Source organism: Poromitra crassiceps (assembly GCF_964638095.1).
Source record: "Poromitra crassiceps genome assembly, chromosome: 6".
Lineage (NCBI taxonomy): Eukaryota > Metazoa > Chordata > Actinopteri > Beryciformes > Melamphaidae > Poromitra > Poromitra crassiceps.
Genome location: NC_139627.1, coordinates 1,495,363 through 1,513,200, shown reverse-complemented (window position 1 = coordinate 1,513,200; position 17,838 = coordinate 1,495,363). Strand labels below are relative to the sequence as shown.

Below are 17,838 nucleotides of genomic sequence, written 5' to 3'. Positions count from 1 at the left end.
TCCTGATAACGTGAGCTCACATTCTGCTTGGCTCTACGTATCAGTCTGGACTCCAAGCCGTCCAGTCAGTATGTTTACATTTACATGCACAGTTAAGTCGAGCTATGGTTATAGCTCGATTAGGCTATTTACTCAGACTACTGTCCTCGTCCAACCAAATATATCCCCAAATTCAAATACAAACATTCTGATTTTAACCACATCACCAACACAGACAAAATACAAAACCTGTTAGCATGTCACACAAGCTGCAATGAACCAAACGGACACATTTCAACACACACACACAAGAATAGGAAACAAGCGACGGCACACACTCTCATCCCTGCAGCACAGAACATGAACAGCGACCCGTAGGCACATTAAGATCAAACGTTTTCACCAACATACACTACACCTCATAACACACAGAAAATAATAGTCTATGCCACCGGAATTATTTAGAAGATAAATCATAGATGGGTCAATTACAATCCAACAGCACCCCCACGTGGCTCAGAGACACCGCTGCCCCTGCTGGTAAGATGCAGCCATAACCCATCATTTGAGTCGGCCGCGCCATTCAGATTTTCGCCATCTTCACTGCCATAAGATCAAGGACCACAATGGCAATAAGTCCGTGACTGTATTGTGTCGTCCTTGTCAGTTTTTAAAGCTATGATGATTTATTGTACGGTTGCTTTTTCTATTGTCGGATAAAAGGCTTTCAGTAGTGCTGAGGATTTTGTGTGCTTCCTTAGCCTCCAAGAGTGGATTTACGAACGCACCCGTACCATTTATATATATATATATATATATATATATATATATATATATATATATATATATATATATATATATAATTATCACTTTATTTATTATATATATATAGCCTACAATGCCAACATTTTATTCTGGCAAAGGGAACCAGAACCCGAAATGAAAAGAGCAGAGAAAATCTGTCATTTATCCATTTAATGTTCACTGAACTACAACGGACACATTTAAAGACGAGCTGAAGTGACATCTCAAACGTTGCCCTGACTGAAATGGGGAGAGGCGGGACATGTGTGTGGATGTGTGTTTGATTGGACCGATCTGGGGACTGAAGTTGACATTGGCCAATTTGGGCACTTGAATGCTGTGAATCCCACCGGACTTGGGAGCAGAACAAGACCGCACTGCTCCGCACAGTCCGCACCGCAAAATACTGTATTTTACCAGACAAATCTGAAACCTACCGGTCACGTTTCAATAACAGTCTGTGGACAAACACAATATAATGTAAATACAGAGCTGTGGAGTGCGTAGTCACTGGCTGGCTCACTGCCCGAGCCCCCAGGGCAGTGGGCTGCGTGTCGACTAGCCACAGTAAATGTTATTTCTGGAATGCGAGTTAACGAGCCAGTTACATTACATAACCTTTGCATTCTACATTAAATGAAGACATTACCCTGTTTTATTTTGTATGTTACATACTTATTGGCCAAGTATATTAACATTTATGGGCTAGAAAAGTCTGCTCAGGTTACAGCTAGGCTACTAGGCAGCCATCTTGCTAGCCCTTTTCAGGAGCGCTTCTAATTCAGCTCATATGAGCTGAATTAAAAGCGCTCCTGAAAAGGGCAGCCATCTTGCCTGCTCAGAATTTTCTCCTCAAAGTCAAAATTGATTGAGAGCTGTCATGTTGTGATATGATTGGTTGAAATGGGGTAGATCTTTTTATAGTACTGAATGATGTCAGCATACTGTAGATTAGTTATGAATTAAATCATTTTGATGTGAAAAAATGTGAAAAACTAAAGAAATTGTATCTAAAATAGAAAAAAAGTTGTTTTTCATTTTAGCTCGACTTTAACAATTTACAAAAGTACAAAACCAACTTTTGTGTTAAAACGTGTAAAGAAGGGAGGAGCACATGGGATTGAATGTGCAGTGGAGAAACAAAATATAAAAACAATGGTGTGTGAAATATGATAGTGAAAATCTTTAATGAGCAATGTGACTTAACACTAATCCAAATGTACAACAGGTCAAGTGTCCGGATGAGACAAAGAGCAAAATAAATTAATTGAAATTAAATTGATATCTAAAATGCACACAAAAAACATACATGCTAAAAAAAAAAGGGTTATTTATGATTAAGGCTATTGGTGTAAACTGATCGATTAAAAATAGAACTCGACTAAATACATTTAAATATTACAGTTTCACAAAATGTTTTTTACATATTCAAATAAGACAAGGAAAACGATTCAAGTTACACAACTTCTATGTATCAGCAGCGGGTAGTGACATATTGTGCATTCCCTTTGTATTGGGAACTAGGAATCTCCCAGTTCAAAGGTCAGAAACGCCCCGTCAGCTGACCTTGGATTTTCTCCGCCGATCTCGAGGGAGCCTCACCAGCCCCGACCTCAAAATCTAAGATGGCAGCTCTGCCCTTCAACAGCACTGAAAGTTGTAGTAAATATAGTTTATTAGCACTTCTGTCTTATTTGTGTCGCATTAAATCAGTTGTACACACAGTACTATCTAACTTCTATGTGGACATGTTGTTACAGTGCTTCTATACGCAAAATACCGCGAAATGCTTTGTTATCAACTGATATTGCCAACAATGGCTAGCCCGGCAGAGTCAACCCTGGCTGGTTTCCCGACTGTTTTACTGGAACGCGGTTAACTCGGGTGTGATTCAACTGGGATATTATAGTTCCCAATATAAAAGGAATGCATCATTAATCTTCAAAGTGTTTGGCATTTTTAAAACACGAGAGCGATTTGAGAGAAATCTCTGTGCAGTCAGCCTCAAATCCAGGCTGTGACCTAAAAGCAGGCTGACAGGAGGAGCTTCCCAGCTCAACCTCTCAACCATCCCTTTAAAAACACATTTTAATTATCTTTATTAAAGACGTCTAGAGCTGCAACCATTAGTTGATTAATCGGTTAGTCGTTCAACAGAAAATTAATCTGCAACTATTTTTTAAATAATGGATTAATCGTTTAGACTTATTTTCAAGAAAGAACTAGAAAAATTATCTGGTTCCAGCTTCTTAAATGTGAATATTATCTGGTTTCTGTAGTCTTCTATGACAGTAAACTGATTATCTTTGGGTTGTGGACTGTTAGTCAGGACAAAAGAAGATATTTGATGATGCCATTTTGGGCTTTGGGGGAAAAAAATCACACCTTTTGTAACATTTGATAGACAAAACGACTAATCGATTAGTGCAGAAAATGATCGGCAGATCAATCAATAATGAAAATAATCAGTTGCAGCCCTAAACGCTTCATTTTATTTTGTAGAAAATTAAGAGCAATAACAGTACATCACAGCTCTGCAATGTGAGCTGACGAACAACCGTCTGTCTCAGTACTTTTGGTGACAAAAACACAGATCTCATACATTAATAATAATAAATAAAACTATAAAAATGAACTAAAAGGGATTTTCTTCACCCTGCATCTGTCCAGCCATGATGACACATTGGGAATGTGATTGCGCAGGTTCATTGGGGGGTGAGTGTTTGGTTGTAGCCCCTGGATTGGCCGGGCTAGTTGCCCAGCAGGGCGGCGTTCTCGTCACAGCGGCCGCCCACCGGGGCGTTGCGGTAAATCAAGAACTGGATGGAGATCTGAACCGGGGTGTCAAGGAAAGCTCAACAAAACTATGGTGCTAGAAAACACAATCAACTGTGCAGTGTTCATTTTGTTGACTAAAACTAAAACTTGACCAAAACTGCCCTTTTTCACTGACGAAAGCTTGTGAAAGTTGTGATGACAAAAACTATAAGGAAATTATTTTTCTATCCAATCTATCCATTTTCATCAACGAATACAAACTAGATGAAAATGTTAGGGAGGCACGAATTGGGAAGGGATCCAATCAGAAGAGAAGAAGTTAAACAGGGTTAAGGGGGACAAGGACCTCAGATTCCCATTCTTTTATCTCTCAGAGCAAATGTTATCTGTCTGCTGTAAAACAAAGTATCTGGGACACTTAATAACTGATCGTCTGATGGATGATGATGACATGTATAGACAGCACAGACTGTGCTGTATGCACAGGCTAACATGCTGGCTAGGAGATTTAACTGGTGCTCTGACTATGTCAAATTCACTCTTTTTAGATCTTTTTGTACACCGTTGTATACTGCCCCCTTGTGGGTGAATTTTAGGAAAGAGAGCCATCACAAACTATGGGTTGCATATAATGACTGTTTTAGGATTCTCTTGAACAAGCCCAGGTGGAGTAGTGCCAGCGAACTATTCTGTACGGCCAGAATTCACACCTTTGAGGCTCTCCTGAGGAAATTGATGTATAAATTTATATGCCGTCTAAACGGGTCTATGAACTGTGTAATCCAGGTGCTGACTAACCCCAAGTTTAGCACTGTCAGATATGGTTCCCAGCTTTGGACACATTGGTATCAGTGCCTTGTGCAATGAGTTTTTTGTTTTTTGTCTTTTATGTCCCTGTGTTTTTTTTTAATGTTGTATGTACTTTTTATGGACCCTGAGTCTGCTCAATAAACTTGATTGATTGATTGAAAACAGTTAAATCTGTGTCTGTATTGCATGTCCATAATAACAGATTGATAGATCTTTCCAATGAGTTTGGGAATTCTAGAGAAACATTTAAATAATGCATTATTACACTTTAAGTTTGTTAGATTTTATATTTAGTCCATTGATACCAACCACGACATGCTAGCTTGTCAGGAAAGGGGCTTAATACCGCTCCAAAGTTAGACTAAATTTTGGCAAGGGAAAAACAGGCATAGCCATATTCAAAGGGGTCCCTTGACCTGTCACCTCAAGATATCTGAATAATAATGGGTTCTATGGGTACACACAAGTCTCCCTTTACAGACATGCCCACTTTATGCTAATCCATTTTATTTAAAAAAAACATGCAGTTTTTTGCATGCATTATAAATGTGTTATTTTTGCCTATTCTGAATTTTTCTGCATATAGGACCCCTAAACAATATTGGAATTGCATAAATTGAGTGTGACTGGAAAACTGAGACTCAATTGTATTCATGTGTGATGATGTTAGTCCACATCATCTACAGTACATTGTGTCTGGTGTGTGTTGAGGCTCTACTTCAGCAATACAGTCATGTAAATGTGTGGTATTTATTGCCATAGTAAATTTAACTTTGTGTGTGTGTGTGTGTGTGTGGGGGGGGGGGGGGGCACTTCAAGTCTGGGTCACCATGGGGCATCACACTGTGTTAATCCGGTCCTGCCTGCAGTGTAAATGCAGCCTAATTGAATCTAATGTACCATATATCCACCCCACCCCCCAACACATACCATCACCAGACTTAAACCCATCTGACGTGGTTCTTCGAGATCAGCGCTGCCTAAAATGTAGCAAGTAGATGGCAACAGGCAAGAGAAAGGATACCATGAGGTCGAGGGAGAGCGTGCCCAGGCTGCCGATGAGCCAGGGCAGGTGGTGGAGGACGTAGCTGCCCTCGCCCTCTCCCCGGTCCGGGTTCTTCAGCAGCACGCTCAGCCCATACGTGGTGTTCCCCAGGATGACCAGGGCGAACAAGAAGTAGGACACGCCCTCCGTCGACCTCCTCTTGTACTGTGCGGAGGTAGAGAAGAAGAGACATGAAGGAAGAAGTTTCCCACGACTTTTCTTTCCCCCTTGTCAGAATTGCGAGCGCCCGCGGGATCCGTTTCATCTTACTGGGTTTAAAGACAGAGGATCTGTTTCATCTTACTGGGTTTAAAGACAGAGTTTCATCTTACTGGGTTTAAAGACAGAGTTACCACACATTTTCATAGATGACATTTCTAAACTTTTCAAGGACTTTTCAAGGATCCATAATACAATTTCCATGGAAGGTGAGGTGGTGACTCTGAATCAATACGAGACTACACTGGAGAAACAGGACACACCTCTTCATATTGGATTTGAGTGCTTTACAGTCACTGCATCACATTACATGAAAGCTATTGAAATGAAACATGAATTTTCCATGAAAATACAAGATGCACTAATAATATCAATATAAAGAGGTGTGTCTTATTTGTCCAGTGGAGTAATAATTCCTGGTATTGATTTGGAGGCACTGCTCACATTATATGGACATTAATTAAAACATGAATTAAAAGTCAATAATAATTGGATCTCAGAAAGCGAACAAATCGCAGAGGAATTTAATAACTTCTTTATCAAATCTGTCTAGGAACTTAATGCCGACAAGACAAATTGATGCTAAGTTAGCATCAATGTGGTAGCTGTGGTAAAAAAGCACATTTCGAGAGAAGGCCCGCAGTGACAACAGAATACACACACAGGCTTAGCTAAGGGTCTTAATACACACACAGGCTTAGCTAAGGGTCTTAATACACACACAGGCTTAGCTAAGGGTCTTAATACACACACAGGCTTAGCTAAGGGTCTTACCTACATGTGTACTGTATGAGGGGGCAGTGGTGTAGTGGAGGGTAGACGGAGTCTCCCCAGCTCGTTGCTACACGCTGAAAACGGCAAGTTTGATTGTTTGAAACTATTTTCCAAGGGCACTGCCGCTAAGCGCCGCCAATCCCACTATGGAGACCTGCGGCGCCAGACTCCTCGGACGGAAGGGAGAGGAGGCTGGCTAGTGAGACTAGTTTGAATTGATTGTATCAATGAACAAAATTCAGTAAACTTCAGGTTCTAGTCTTAATGGCTAATTGTTGTTGTAGTCTATAATTCAATCACTCATGTTGTTTTTGTAGACACCAATAATGACTGGCCAGCAAAAGTAGTTTAAAACTAGTTTAAATCCAAGAGCCCCTGAACTATATATATATATCTATATCTATATCTATATCTATATCTATATATATATAGTGTGTGTGTGTGTGTGTGTGTGTGTGTGTGTGTGTGTGTGTATGCCAAAAATCCAATTTCTTTGGTTTTTCACATCAAAAGTCAACCATGCTGTCTTCATTCATAACGAAATTTACAGTGTGCTTACATCAGAGTATGTACTAAAGGGATTTTGGACACAGTGTATGTTTCTACCCACATTAGTGTGTATGTACTAAAGGGATTTTGGACATACAGTGTATGTTTCTACCGTGGCTGTGTGGTGACATCAATATTTATTTAAATTTAATGTTTACTGTAATGTATCCTTTTCTGCTGTATAACAATGACTATTTTCTTGGTATGTATGTATGTACGTATGTTTTTGTCCTTTTTCCCTTTCATGTGTCTGAGTTGTTTTGTTTTTGTCCATGTGTTGTTTGAAAATGAAAAATGTATAAAAAAAAAAAAAAAAAAAAAAAAATATTTATTTAATTATGTCGTGGCCACACATTAGTAACTCGTGGCCACGACTTAGTAACTCCTTGCCATGACTTAGTAAGTCGTGGTCACGAGATAATGAAAAAAATCTTCCACGTCATATTAGGGGCTCCGTATGTTTCTACCCACATTAGTGTACATCTGGGGGAGTCTGGAGCAGAGGTAGAGCACCGAGGACACCGAGCCGATGGAGAAGCCGATGATCTCCTTGGTAGTGAAAGTCTGGAGAGACAGAGAGGCAGACGGCATCAATACCAAATCATTATGGAGCCAGGAGTAACCCGTTAACCTTGGCTCGAGTGAAGTCAAGTTTGTTTGTATAGCCTTAATTCACAAGCATGTCTCAGAGGGCTTTACAGAGAATCTGTCTAGCTAAGCACTATCAATATTAGAGAGAGGCGCTGAGAGAATGGGGATAGAATAGAGGGTGAGAAGAGGGAGAACAAGAGACAGCAGAACAAACAGGGTACAGTACAGTACTGTATACTGGGCTGGGCAATACAGTTGATAATGCCAATGTATATCACAATCAGAATCAGAATCACTTTTATTGCCACAGTAGGTAATCAGATTACATAGGCAGAATTTGATTTAGTATAAATATGCAGCGTAGCGGTCACATAAAGAAAAATATTTAGAAAAATCAAAAGTGCATTCCAATATATACAGCACACACGAATCAGAAGATGGCTTTAAAGTGACGGATGATGGGGGGGTTCATATCAACATGGTTCATCGAAGCAAAGTCACGTTTAATAATCAAATGATTATATTTATGTCTCACGTGAATAGCACCGACGTCAGAGTACGAGAGCAGGGCGCGACCTTTGAACCTGGAGGGCACCGCTTGCTGACGGGCCCCGGGGAGGGGGAGGGGGGCGAGGCAGCCCAGCACACAGGCCACCCCCACCGCATATAACAGCCTCCTGCCTGCAGAGCAGAGGGGAGACACTCTTTTGTCATGAGAGATTTCAAGGACAAATTATTTCACAATTGCAGGCCAATAATTCACAGAGATGTTCACAAGTCCTCAAATGCAAATGTGTTTCCAGTCATGCTTACACATCGGAATGAATCATTAACACTTAAGATCAAATCAACACAGTCTTGAAATCCTCTGAATTTCTGCTTGTAGCAGAAGTGATACTGTAGATAGGAAGAAAGAAGAACATTTTGAGATGACGCAGTGCACAAGGCTCAAACTCAGAGATTCCGGTAGGCTAAATCCAAGCACTTTTAAGGTCTTGATTTTTATTTTTTAAATTCAAGCACTTTCCAGACCCGTGGCAACCTTTGCCGTCAATACTGGGAGAGTCAGCACATTCCACCAGATGGGGTGAACCGTGTCAAATACCGCGGCAGCTCGAGGCATGTGATGACATCATTACAGGGCTCAGGGATCACGTGATGACATCATTACAGGGTTCAGGAAGCACGTGATGACATCATTACAGGTATATTTTTTTTCCTGATCACTGATCTAGGAGGCTTGTTCACTATGCAGCCATGTCAGATAAAATAGATTGTTTTAATAAACAGCAGAGATGCTCACAAGTCTGCTTTTTGCAAGTCCAAGTCAAGTCTCAAGTCTTTGGTCACAAGTCCAAATCAAGTCTTTTATGGATGAGCGTTCTACCATCTGTTGCCATCCGGTCTGCTTAGAACACTGCATACCTTACTTAGCTATCTGAGGGAGTTCAAAGCAAGTATTATCATCACTCCTTTATCTATTAGCATACAGTATCAGCACTGATTAGTTGACATCTCCTTAATGTTAATGCACCAAAAATATAAAGAAATAAAAAAATAAAAGATTGTTCAAGAGTAGCAAAACTCAAGTACAAGTCTCAAGTCACTGTGTGTGTGTGTGTGTGTGTGTGTGTGTGTGTGTGTGTGTGTGTGTGTGTGTGTGTGTGTGTGTGTGTGTGTGTGTGTGTGACTGTGACTTAAAGGAGTCTTTTTTTCAACCTGGACCCTATTTTCATGTTTCTTATGTATAACTAGTAATGTGAACAGAAATCTTTGAAATTGATCATCATCATCATCATCATCATCATCCTTTAGTTAAAGTGGGAAAAGGCCATTGAGAGCAAGCAGGACGCCCTGCTTACAGTATTAAAAAAACAGCATAGAGAATATTACAGTAAAAGCAAAAATATTACAGTATATTACTCTGATGATACACAAAGAGCAACAGCATAGAAAATATAGCATATCACAACAAGGATATAAGAAAGAACATACAAACCTAAAAGTACCAAATACTTATTGTGCCTTATTTCTATAAAATAATGTTAGTTTTGCTTTCAATGATTTAGTCAATTCACTGTTTGTTTTTTTCAATAATACATTTTTCAGAACAGTGCATAGACAAGACAAACAAACATGCTCAGACAAGACAAACGAACATGCTCAGACAAGACAAACGAACATGCTCAGACAAGACAAACAAACATGCTCAGACAAGACAAACGAACATGCTCAGACAAGACAAACAAACATGCTCAGACAAGACAAACAAACATGCTCAGACAAGACAAACGAACATGCTCAGACAAGACAAACGAACATGCTCAGACAAGACAAACAAACATGCTCAGACAAGACAAACAAACATGCTCAGACAAGACAAACAAACATGCTCAGACAAGACAAACAAACATGCTCAGACAAGACAAACAAACATGCTCAGACAAGACAAACAAACATGCTCAGACAAGACAAACAAACATGCTCAGACAAGACAAACAAACATGCTCAGACAAGACAAACAAACATGCTCAGACAAGACAAACAAACATGCTCAGACAAGACAAACAAACATGCTCAGACAAGACAAACAAACATGCTCAGACAAGACAAACAAACATGCTCAGACAAGACAAACAAACATGCTCAGACAAGACAAACGAACATGCTCAGACAAGACAAACAAACATGCTCAGACAAGACAAACGAACATGCTCAGACAAGACAAACGAACATGCTCAGACAAGACAAACAAACATGCTCAGACAAGACAAACAAACATGCTCAGACAAGACAAACAAACATGCTCAGACAAGACAAACAAACATGCTCAGACAAGACAAACAAACATGCTCAGACAAGACAAACAAACATGCTCAGACAAGACAAACGAACATGCTCAGACAAGACAAACAAACATGCTCAGACAAGACAAACAAACATGCTCAGACAAGACAAACAAACATGCTCAGACAAGACAAACAAACATGCTCAGACAAGACAAACAAACATGCTCAGACAAGACAAACAAACATGCTCAGACAAGACAAACAAACATGCTCAGACAAGACAAACAAACATGCTCAGACAAGACAAACAAACATGCTCAGACAAGACAAACGAACATGCTCAGACAAGACAAACAAACATGCTCAGACAAGACAAACAAACATGCTCAGACAAGACAAACAAACATGCTCAGACAAGACAAACAAACATGCTCAGACAAGACAAACAAACATGCTCAGACAAGACAAACGAACATGCTCAGACAAGACAAACAAACATGCTCAGACAAGACAAACAAACATGCTCAGACAAGACAAACAAACATGCTCAGACAAGACAAACGAACATGCTCAGACAAGACAAACAAATATGCTCAGACAAGACAAACAAACATGCTCAGACAAGACAAACAAACATGCTCAGACACGGGGAAAAAAAACATACATACATATTATCGACATTCAACATTACAACGTGATTGCCAGCAATGGAGAATTTATATAAAAATGTTCTTACCTGATCATTTACCAGTTGCAGTATTGACCAAGATTGCTTCAGTTGGCAGCCACGTCATTTACTGCATCCATTTCAAAGATTTGTGTTCACATTACTTAATTATACATTAAAAAATATATACAAAATAAAATAGGGTCGAGGTTGGGGTTGGGACTAAATTCTCCTTTAAGTGCGACTCAAGTCCAAGTCGCAAGTCCAGGTCCCCATATCTGATCAACAGTAGTGCCTTGGAGGTTATTGAACTGTTCTGTACTTCTATGACCTAGTGAGAGACTTTTACAATGACCCCACTAAATCATTTCATTGCCCGTGTCGTTCAAAGTTGCATCTGAATGGTGCATAACACAATTCTACTGTGTGTTTCTGTTTCTGTTCCCTGGGACGCCTGTGTGTCAGATATTACAGTAGGAATGCCCTTAAGAATTTGATTGATCAAACATATGTTCACTGATTAATTGACATAGGCTATGTGACATTTTCTCATTTTGCTGAAATTATTTAACACCACTTATACAGAGGAAGAAGAAAGCCAAGCAAGCAGACAAAAAGTCCAGTGTGGGAGAATTACAGCTAAAAAGATGAGCATCCCTATCAGATACCAAGCAAGGCTTTGATCAATCTGTCAATGTATGGACCTCACACAGCGAAACCAAAGACAATGGCTCTCACACGGCGGGATTAGAGTTTCAGAGTAACTGAAAGAGAGAGAGAGTGAGAGAGAGATAGAGAGAGAGAGTGAGAGATAGAGAGAGATAGAGAGAGAGAGTGAGAGAGAGAGAGAGAGAAGACACTCACTTTCAACCCTTTTGTTCCTTGTCATGTAGTAAACGTACATGCCTAGCATCACCAAGTCCGCCAGGACATAATAGACTGCCGTGTATGTCTGGAGGAGAGGAGAAACAGAGAGAGACAAATGGATATTTTCTTGGCACAGAAGCAAAAATGTCTACTTGGTCGCTATGGTTAGCAGCCAAACACTGATATACACATTTTGTTTATCTGAACTACCAAAGTCACCTGTAGGGGGAGCTGGTCAGCTAAGAAGGAGCCCACTAGATTGCAGCTGTCACCTCCCAGCCACAGCAGCAGGAACCAAATAGAGAGAGCGCTGTCCATATTCCCCGTTCTGCAAGAGCTGTAGTACTGTCTGCAACCACCAGGACAAACAGGAGAATGAATGATATGAGGTTGGGTATTGTAGAGGTAAGAGGACTCCCCTACCACCGCGGAGACCGGCGTTCAATTCCCGGCTGTGGTACTTCCAGCTTGGTCAGACGTTCCTAAAGACACAATTGGCCGTGTCTGTGGGTGGGAAGCCGGTGGGGTATCTATCAGTCCTGGTCACGTGTAGTTTTCACAACCCAGTTTAGATGAAACCCCGGCCCAAACTCATTTGATCGGTCGCCTCGTCATTCGCGCCGCTGTCCTCCGCTACCACTGACAACAAGCTACCGTAAACAGCAGAGGCGACTCCACTGCCCGCTCCTGGGGAAATAGTTATCTTTGACTGGTGCCTGCCTGGCTGTAGTCTCGCTTGCCAGCCTCCCCTCACTTCCGTGAGGAGTCTTTTACACTCATTTACACTTTTAAAATGTAGTATTAATATTGTAATCTGTTCATGCATTTGTATTTCTGATGTGAAATAAACTAAACTAAAGAGAGGCTGTGTGACTTACGGGAGTGAGGACACCATGAAGCAGAGGATGGACAGCAGACCCAGGCTGACGCTGGCCATGTCCCGGGAATCCTGGGCACACTCGCCCAGCCCCTCCCACACCCAGACGGAGCCGTTTGGGCATATGCTGCTGAAGTTCCCCTCCGTGCTCCATCCAAAGGCCCCCCGGGTCAGCACGCCCTCTGACCCCATGTTCTGCTGGAGACAGGGTTCATACAGACATTACAAAACAAAACTCAACGACTTTCAAGCACTTTTTCAAGCAAGTTTTTTTTTCATTTTCAAGGACTTCACGCAAATCAAATAATTGAATTTCAAATATAAATTTGGCCCAAAAGGGGCATCACATTTGCATGATATTACATTTTCTCTTTAACAAGTTAATTCCACTATCCATCTGGAAATATTTGTCTAAAGATCTATTACATGACTGATGGCAATATGCTTTATTTACATGGTACTTATCTAAAAGCAGAGTAGGGCTGCAACCAATTAATATTTTCATTATCGATTAACCTGTTGATTATTCTCTCGACTAATCGATTAGTCGACTCGTTTGGTCTAAAAAATGTCACAAAATAGTGAAAAATGTGGATCACTTTCCCCCCCAAGATGATGTCCTCAAATATCTTCTTTTGTCCTGAGTCCTGACCAACAGTCCACAACCCAAAGATAAACAGTTTACTGTCATAGAAGACTGAAGAAGATATTCACATTTAACAAGCTGGAATAAGATCATTTTAGTAGGTTTTTCCTTTGAAAATCTGTCTAAATGATTGATTATAAAAATAATTGTATAAAAGTATAGTCGATTCATTTTCTGTCATTTGACTAACTAATCGATGCAGATCTAAAGCACAGCTTAAGTGCTTTACGAGAAGGTGTAAAAACAATAGTTCTCTCTCTCTCTATATATATATATAATATATATATATAATTATATAGCGTTATATATATAACAGCTATATGATTTCTTCATCACACAGTCAAAATCAGCCAGCAAAGAAAACAGCACAGTGGGTAAGAAGCAGCAGTTTCCAGTGAACACGGTATAAACGGGGTCAATAAACATGAAAAGCACTCGGCTGTTGGACTTACTTGTTGCTCTGTGAGACAGTCCCGTTAAGAAGAATTACTTTAGTTTTCTCTCGGTTTTACCACACGTTATAACAGTCAGCATAGAATCAACACAACAAACCGGTTAGCCATTTAGCTAAAGCTAACGACCATGACAATGAACACCAATCGATAGATCGATGTAGCCTGTGGTTTTTACGTGGATGTGTATGAAGCTAGCCTAACGCTATATATTATGGATCTAACGCTAGCTGTGTTAGCACACTGAGGGGAAGCAGACAGCGCTTGCCTGTTTACAATCCGTCCTCTGCACAACACCGACTCACTCAACACAATCCGGAAGCAGCACGTCAACAAGCTGGCAGCAAGCGAGCTGATTGGTCATTAAGAGATGGAACGTCACAGAAACGAGGCGTGTCTCGTGAGCGCAAAAACAAGTCGCGTCAAACCACCCAAGTCACACCCTCTTCCGGGGCTTGCATACGTCCTACTCTCTCAAACCAAGTGATTCAGCTATATTGATAATCAGGAGAATCATTTCCCTCGAGTGAAATGTTCTATGCTCGCTTCTGATTCTAAATATAGCTGAATCACTTGGTTTGACCAATGTCTATGGAAAAATGAATAGTGGAAAATAACGGTGCGTATGCCGAACCCGGAAGAGGGCGTGACTTTGGTACCCTATAGCCATTGTGCAATGATAGCTTTATTTCTTTATTGCTTAATCTAAGATGAGTGAGCTCTGATATTGAACCTTTTCACAGCAGCCATTTTGTATCTAAAAGGCAGGAAGTAACAGCTGCAGGCAGAATACTTTAATGAGGGTTTCCAACTTCCAATCCATTTAGATGTTCCTCATTAATGTTTCCAAAATGTGTCTCTGTGAGGGTCCATACTGACAGAGCAGCCCTGCACGTGTACGAGCACCTTGCAGTGTCCCAGCATTTCACATCTTCTCACCACATATTAATTATAACCCTGGGAAAGCAGCCTTTGTTGCTCCCGCTTGGTCATTCACTCATTAGTGTTGAGCCTTCTCACATTCTACTACGAGCTTTGCATTTTAGTATTAAGCTGTGAAAATATTACTAATCACATCCAGACCCACCATTGCTATAGGGGCAATTTGCTATTGAGTGACGGGTCCATCTATACTATAGTCATGAGAAATCAACACCAATGAAAAATCTGTCAATTTAATGTTACTTTTACTTTGCTTATTAGGCAAACATTAATACCCGACACCCTACTCTTCAATTTGGTATACACCCGACACATTTATTTCAATAACAACTTATAGAATTAATTCCCATTTTCAACAATATTCCACCCAAAATAAGTACCAGTAGCTACTGTAAAGGCAGACAGCGAGTAATGCACCAATTATAAAACTAGGATTTCATTATTATAATAACGTGCTGCTGGGCGGATTGGATGTATCCTGAATTGAGTAGTGGATGCTACGATTCAGAAAGTGTCTTGTCACATTCTGCGAGGTGTAGGCTACACATTTGCAGATAAGCAAGGAAAGATAGAATGCCAGATTTTGAATGGAGTTTGGTGTTAGTGGAGATACAAGAGAGAAGGGAAGGTGCCGGGGTTTGAAGATGAATCTTGGTGTTTATATCAGTTGAAAATATCTGAGTGGAAATTGAAAGTTTCCAGTCTAGAATAGATAAACCAGTCACCTCAATATACATCCTGTATAGTAGAGAGAAAATATCCTACCTCGAGAAGAAATTGACGATTGAAAAAACCGGTCAGACTTTTGATATGCTACTTCCGTACGTTAACGTTTGAGGAGAACTTCATGTAAACGGTCAGCTGACTGTCTGCCTGTGTGTGTGTGTGTCTGTCTGTGTCAGCATGAAACTAAGCTGACGTAAGGTCTTCCTCCATGTGCTTCTCTTCTCGTAAACTCATAACCTAGTTCCTCAGCAGGTCATACATGCAACTTGCTCACATGCCTTTTGGCCACTGCTACCATCAGCTGGTGAGGTGACACAGCTTCCACTGCTGCCATCAGCTGGTGATGTGACAGCTTCCATCAGCTGGTGACGCAGCTTCCACTGTCGCAGGATTTTGCTGAGTAGAAACATAAATTCTCAAATTTTATTAGTAACAAAATATTTGAGAGGCAAGGAGCTACATTTTTCTCCAAGGCAGTGTCTCTACGAGACCATTCCAACAAGTGATTCTGTAAGGAATTGTCTTTTTGGAATAAAGCCCCAATTCTTCTATTCTTAATCTGATGCTCTGCTGAAACAGCAGTTGTGGAAACATTGACAGCGATAATAAGTGCCTGTTCTACTGGTTATTAAAGCTCAGACCCTTCAAAATAAAAGCCCAAAACCTTCTAAATAAAAGCCCAAACAGCACCAAACTAGATTTGAAGGCTGCTTAACGGCCTGATAATCTAGCAGCAAAAAAGAAAGAAAGAAAATAAAAGTTAAAATGCAATATTATAATAGTCTAACATTGTCAAAGTCAAGTATTATATTCAGACAATCCCAGCCCTAATCAACACCACACATTTGCTTTGATATATTTCAAGAACAGGTTTTATTGATGACGCAACCAAACATCTATAGGAATACCTTCAGTGGGCTAGATTCTCTTATTTACACAATGCTTCCACAAAGTCATACAAATACTTGGTAGTTTTCATGTCAAAGTAAAGTATAGATATAATACATTAAGATCTGGGGATGGGAGAGTCAAATGTTTTATAAAGCAAATGTCACACCAAATCTACAAATATGATAATTCGTGATAGAAAAGAATTTACCAGTCATTAAGTTATCTACCGCAAAACAAATCCTACTTCAAAATCTGTACAAGCGAGTTCTTGAATGTCTGAATGAAGGAGGAGGAAAAGCAGCTTCTTCTGTTGTTCTGCAGATTTCCTATGCAGTCAATCTTTCACCAGGCAAGGTTGACATAAGCCTAGCCTGGTCCTTGATGCGTGTGGCCTCCGACAAAAGGAGAAGCGTGGGCGTTGAGGAAGACTGTTTGTTTGGCTTCTCTTGTCCCGTCTTCCGTGGTTCCTTCTTTGTTCCTCACTTAATGTGCACCACTTTCTCCTCGGTGGTTTTTAAGCGCTTCCGCCTGGGCTGTACAAATTCGTCGTCTGAGTCGTCTGTGGGCTCCTCCTTCTCCTTCTCCTTCTCCTTGAACTCCGTGTCAGGGATGTCGGGCTCGGGTGTCTCGGGGAAGCTCTGTCCAGGGAACATCTCCGCAAGCTTCTCCTCAAAGTAGACGCTCACCGCCTTGCCGCTCGCCGCCATCTCCGATTCCACCTGAATGAATGGATGAACAGAGAAATTAGAGCTGTTAAGACTGGTGGCAGGCTGGGTCCCAGCTCAACCTGCTGTACAGGCTGGGTCCCAGCTCAACCTGCTGTACAGGGCAGGCTGGGTCGCAGCTCAACCTGCTGTACAGAGCAGAGATATCCTGCCCCTCCCCCACTGTGTCTATGCTCTTTATTCAAGTATTCAAAAAGAAAACAGCTACTTCTTGATTGAAGTAGGTCATTTATTTTAGGCAAGATTGGGTGCCATATAAAACCTAAACATTCAGAGCCGCTGCATATCTTGCCCGGGCCCTCCATCCAATTAAATTAGACAATTAAAGGGTGCTCCTGGGGGGCCCCTTGTCCCAGGGCCCAGGCCAACTGACCCTGTTGACCCTTCAAAATAAATGTAGAAATCAATATAGATGCCCAAACCTTCAAAATAAAAGCCCCAAACCATAAAATAAAATCTCAGAACCTTCAAAGTAAAAGCCCAGAACCACCAAAAAAATCCCAGAACCATCAAAATAAAAGCCCAGAACCATCAAAATAAAAGCCCAGAGCTTCAAAATAAAAGCCCAAAACCTTCCAAATAAAAGCCCAAAACCTTCCAAATAAAAGCCCAGAACCTTGAAAATAAAAGCCCAGAACCTTCGAAACAAAAAAGCCAAACCTTAAAAATAAAAGCACAACAAAACATCTGAAAGCAGCCCTTGCTAA

General features: G+C 40.8%; 2 protein-coding genes across 4 annotated transcripts in view; both read right to left on the bottom strand.

Moving 5' to 3' along the window:
• Positions 1-2,027: 2,027 nt before the first annotated feature.
• On the bottom strand, positions 2,028-14,119 carry slc66a1 (solute carrier family 66 member 1). The gene is made up of 8 exons (XM_083639172.1): positions 13,848-14,119; positions 12,751-12,947; positions 12,092-12,221; positions 11,870-11,957; positions 8,085-8,230; positions 7,430-7,522; positions 5,396-5,581; positions 2,028-3,614 (listed from the first exon to the last, which is right to left on the bottom strand). Exons 2-8 carry the CDS (start codon positions 12,939-12,941, stop codon positions 3,534-3,536), a joined length of 915 nt encoding a protein of 304 aa, XP_083495298.1. The 5' UTR covers positions 12,942-12,947; positions 13,848-14,119; the 3' UTR covers positions 2,028-3,533.
• A 2,272-nt stretch (positions 14,120-16,391) lies between these two features.
• trim33 (tripartite motif containing 33) overlaps positions 16,392-17,838 on the bottom strand; it is a gene marked incomplete at its 5' end in the record, with an annotated part of 56,102 nt that continues 54,655 nt past the window's right edge. For all 3 annotated transcript variants that reach the window (XM_083639160.1, XM_083639158.1, XM_083639159.1), the window contains one exon: positions 16,392-17,125. In XM_083639160.1, coding sequence (XP_083495286.1) covers positions 16,886-17,125 — 240 coding nt within the window. In that variant the 3' untranslated portion in view covers positions 16,392-16,885. The remainder of the gene's footprint in view (positions 17,126-17,838) is intronic.

Coding starts and splice junctions, on each gene's coding strand:
- slc66a1 (XM_083639172.1), bottom strand. CDS start 12,941: ATGGGGTCAGAGGGCGTGCTGACCCGGGGGGCCTTTGGATGGAGCACG. Junction 8,231..11,869: donor AAGGAACAAAAGGGTTGAAA/GTGAGTGTCTTC, acceptor TCTGCTCTGCAG/GCAGGAGGCTGTTATATGCG. Junction 3,615..5,395: donor CGCTCTCCCTCGACCTCATG/GTATCCTTTCTC, acceptor ACCCCGGTTCAG/ATCTCCATCCAGTTCTTGAT.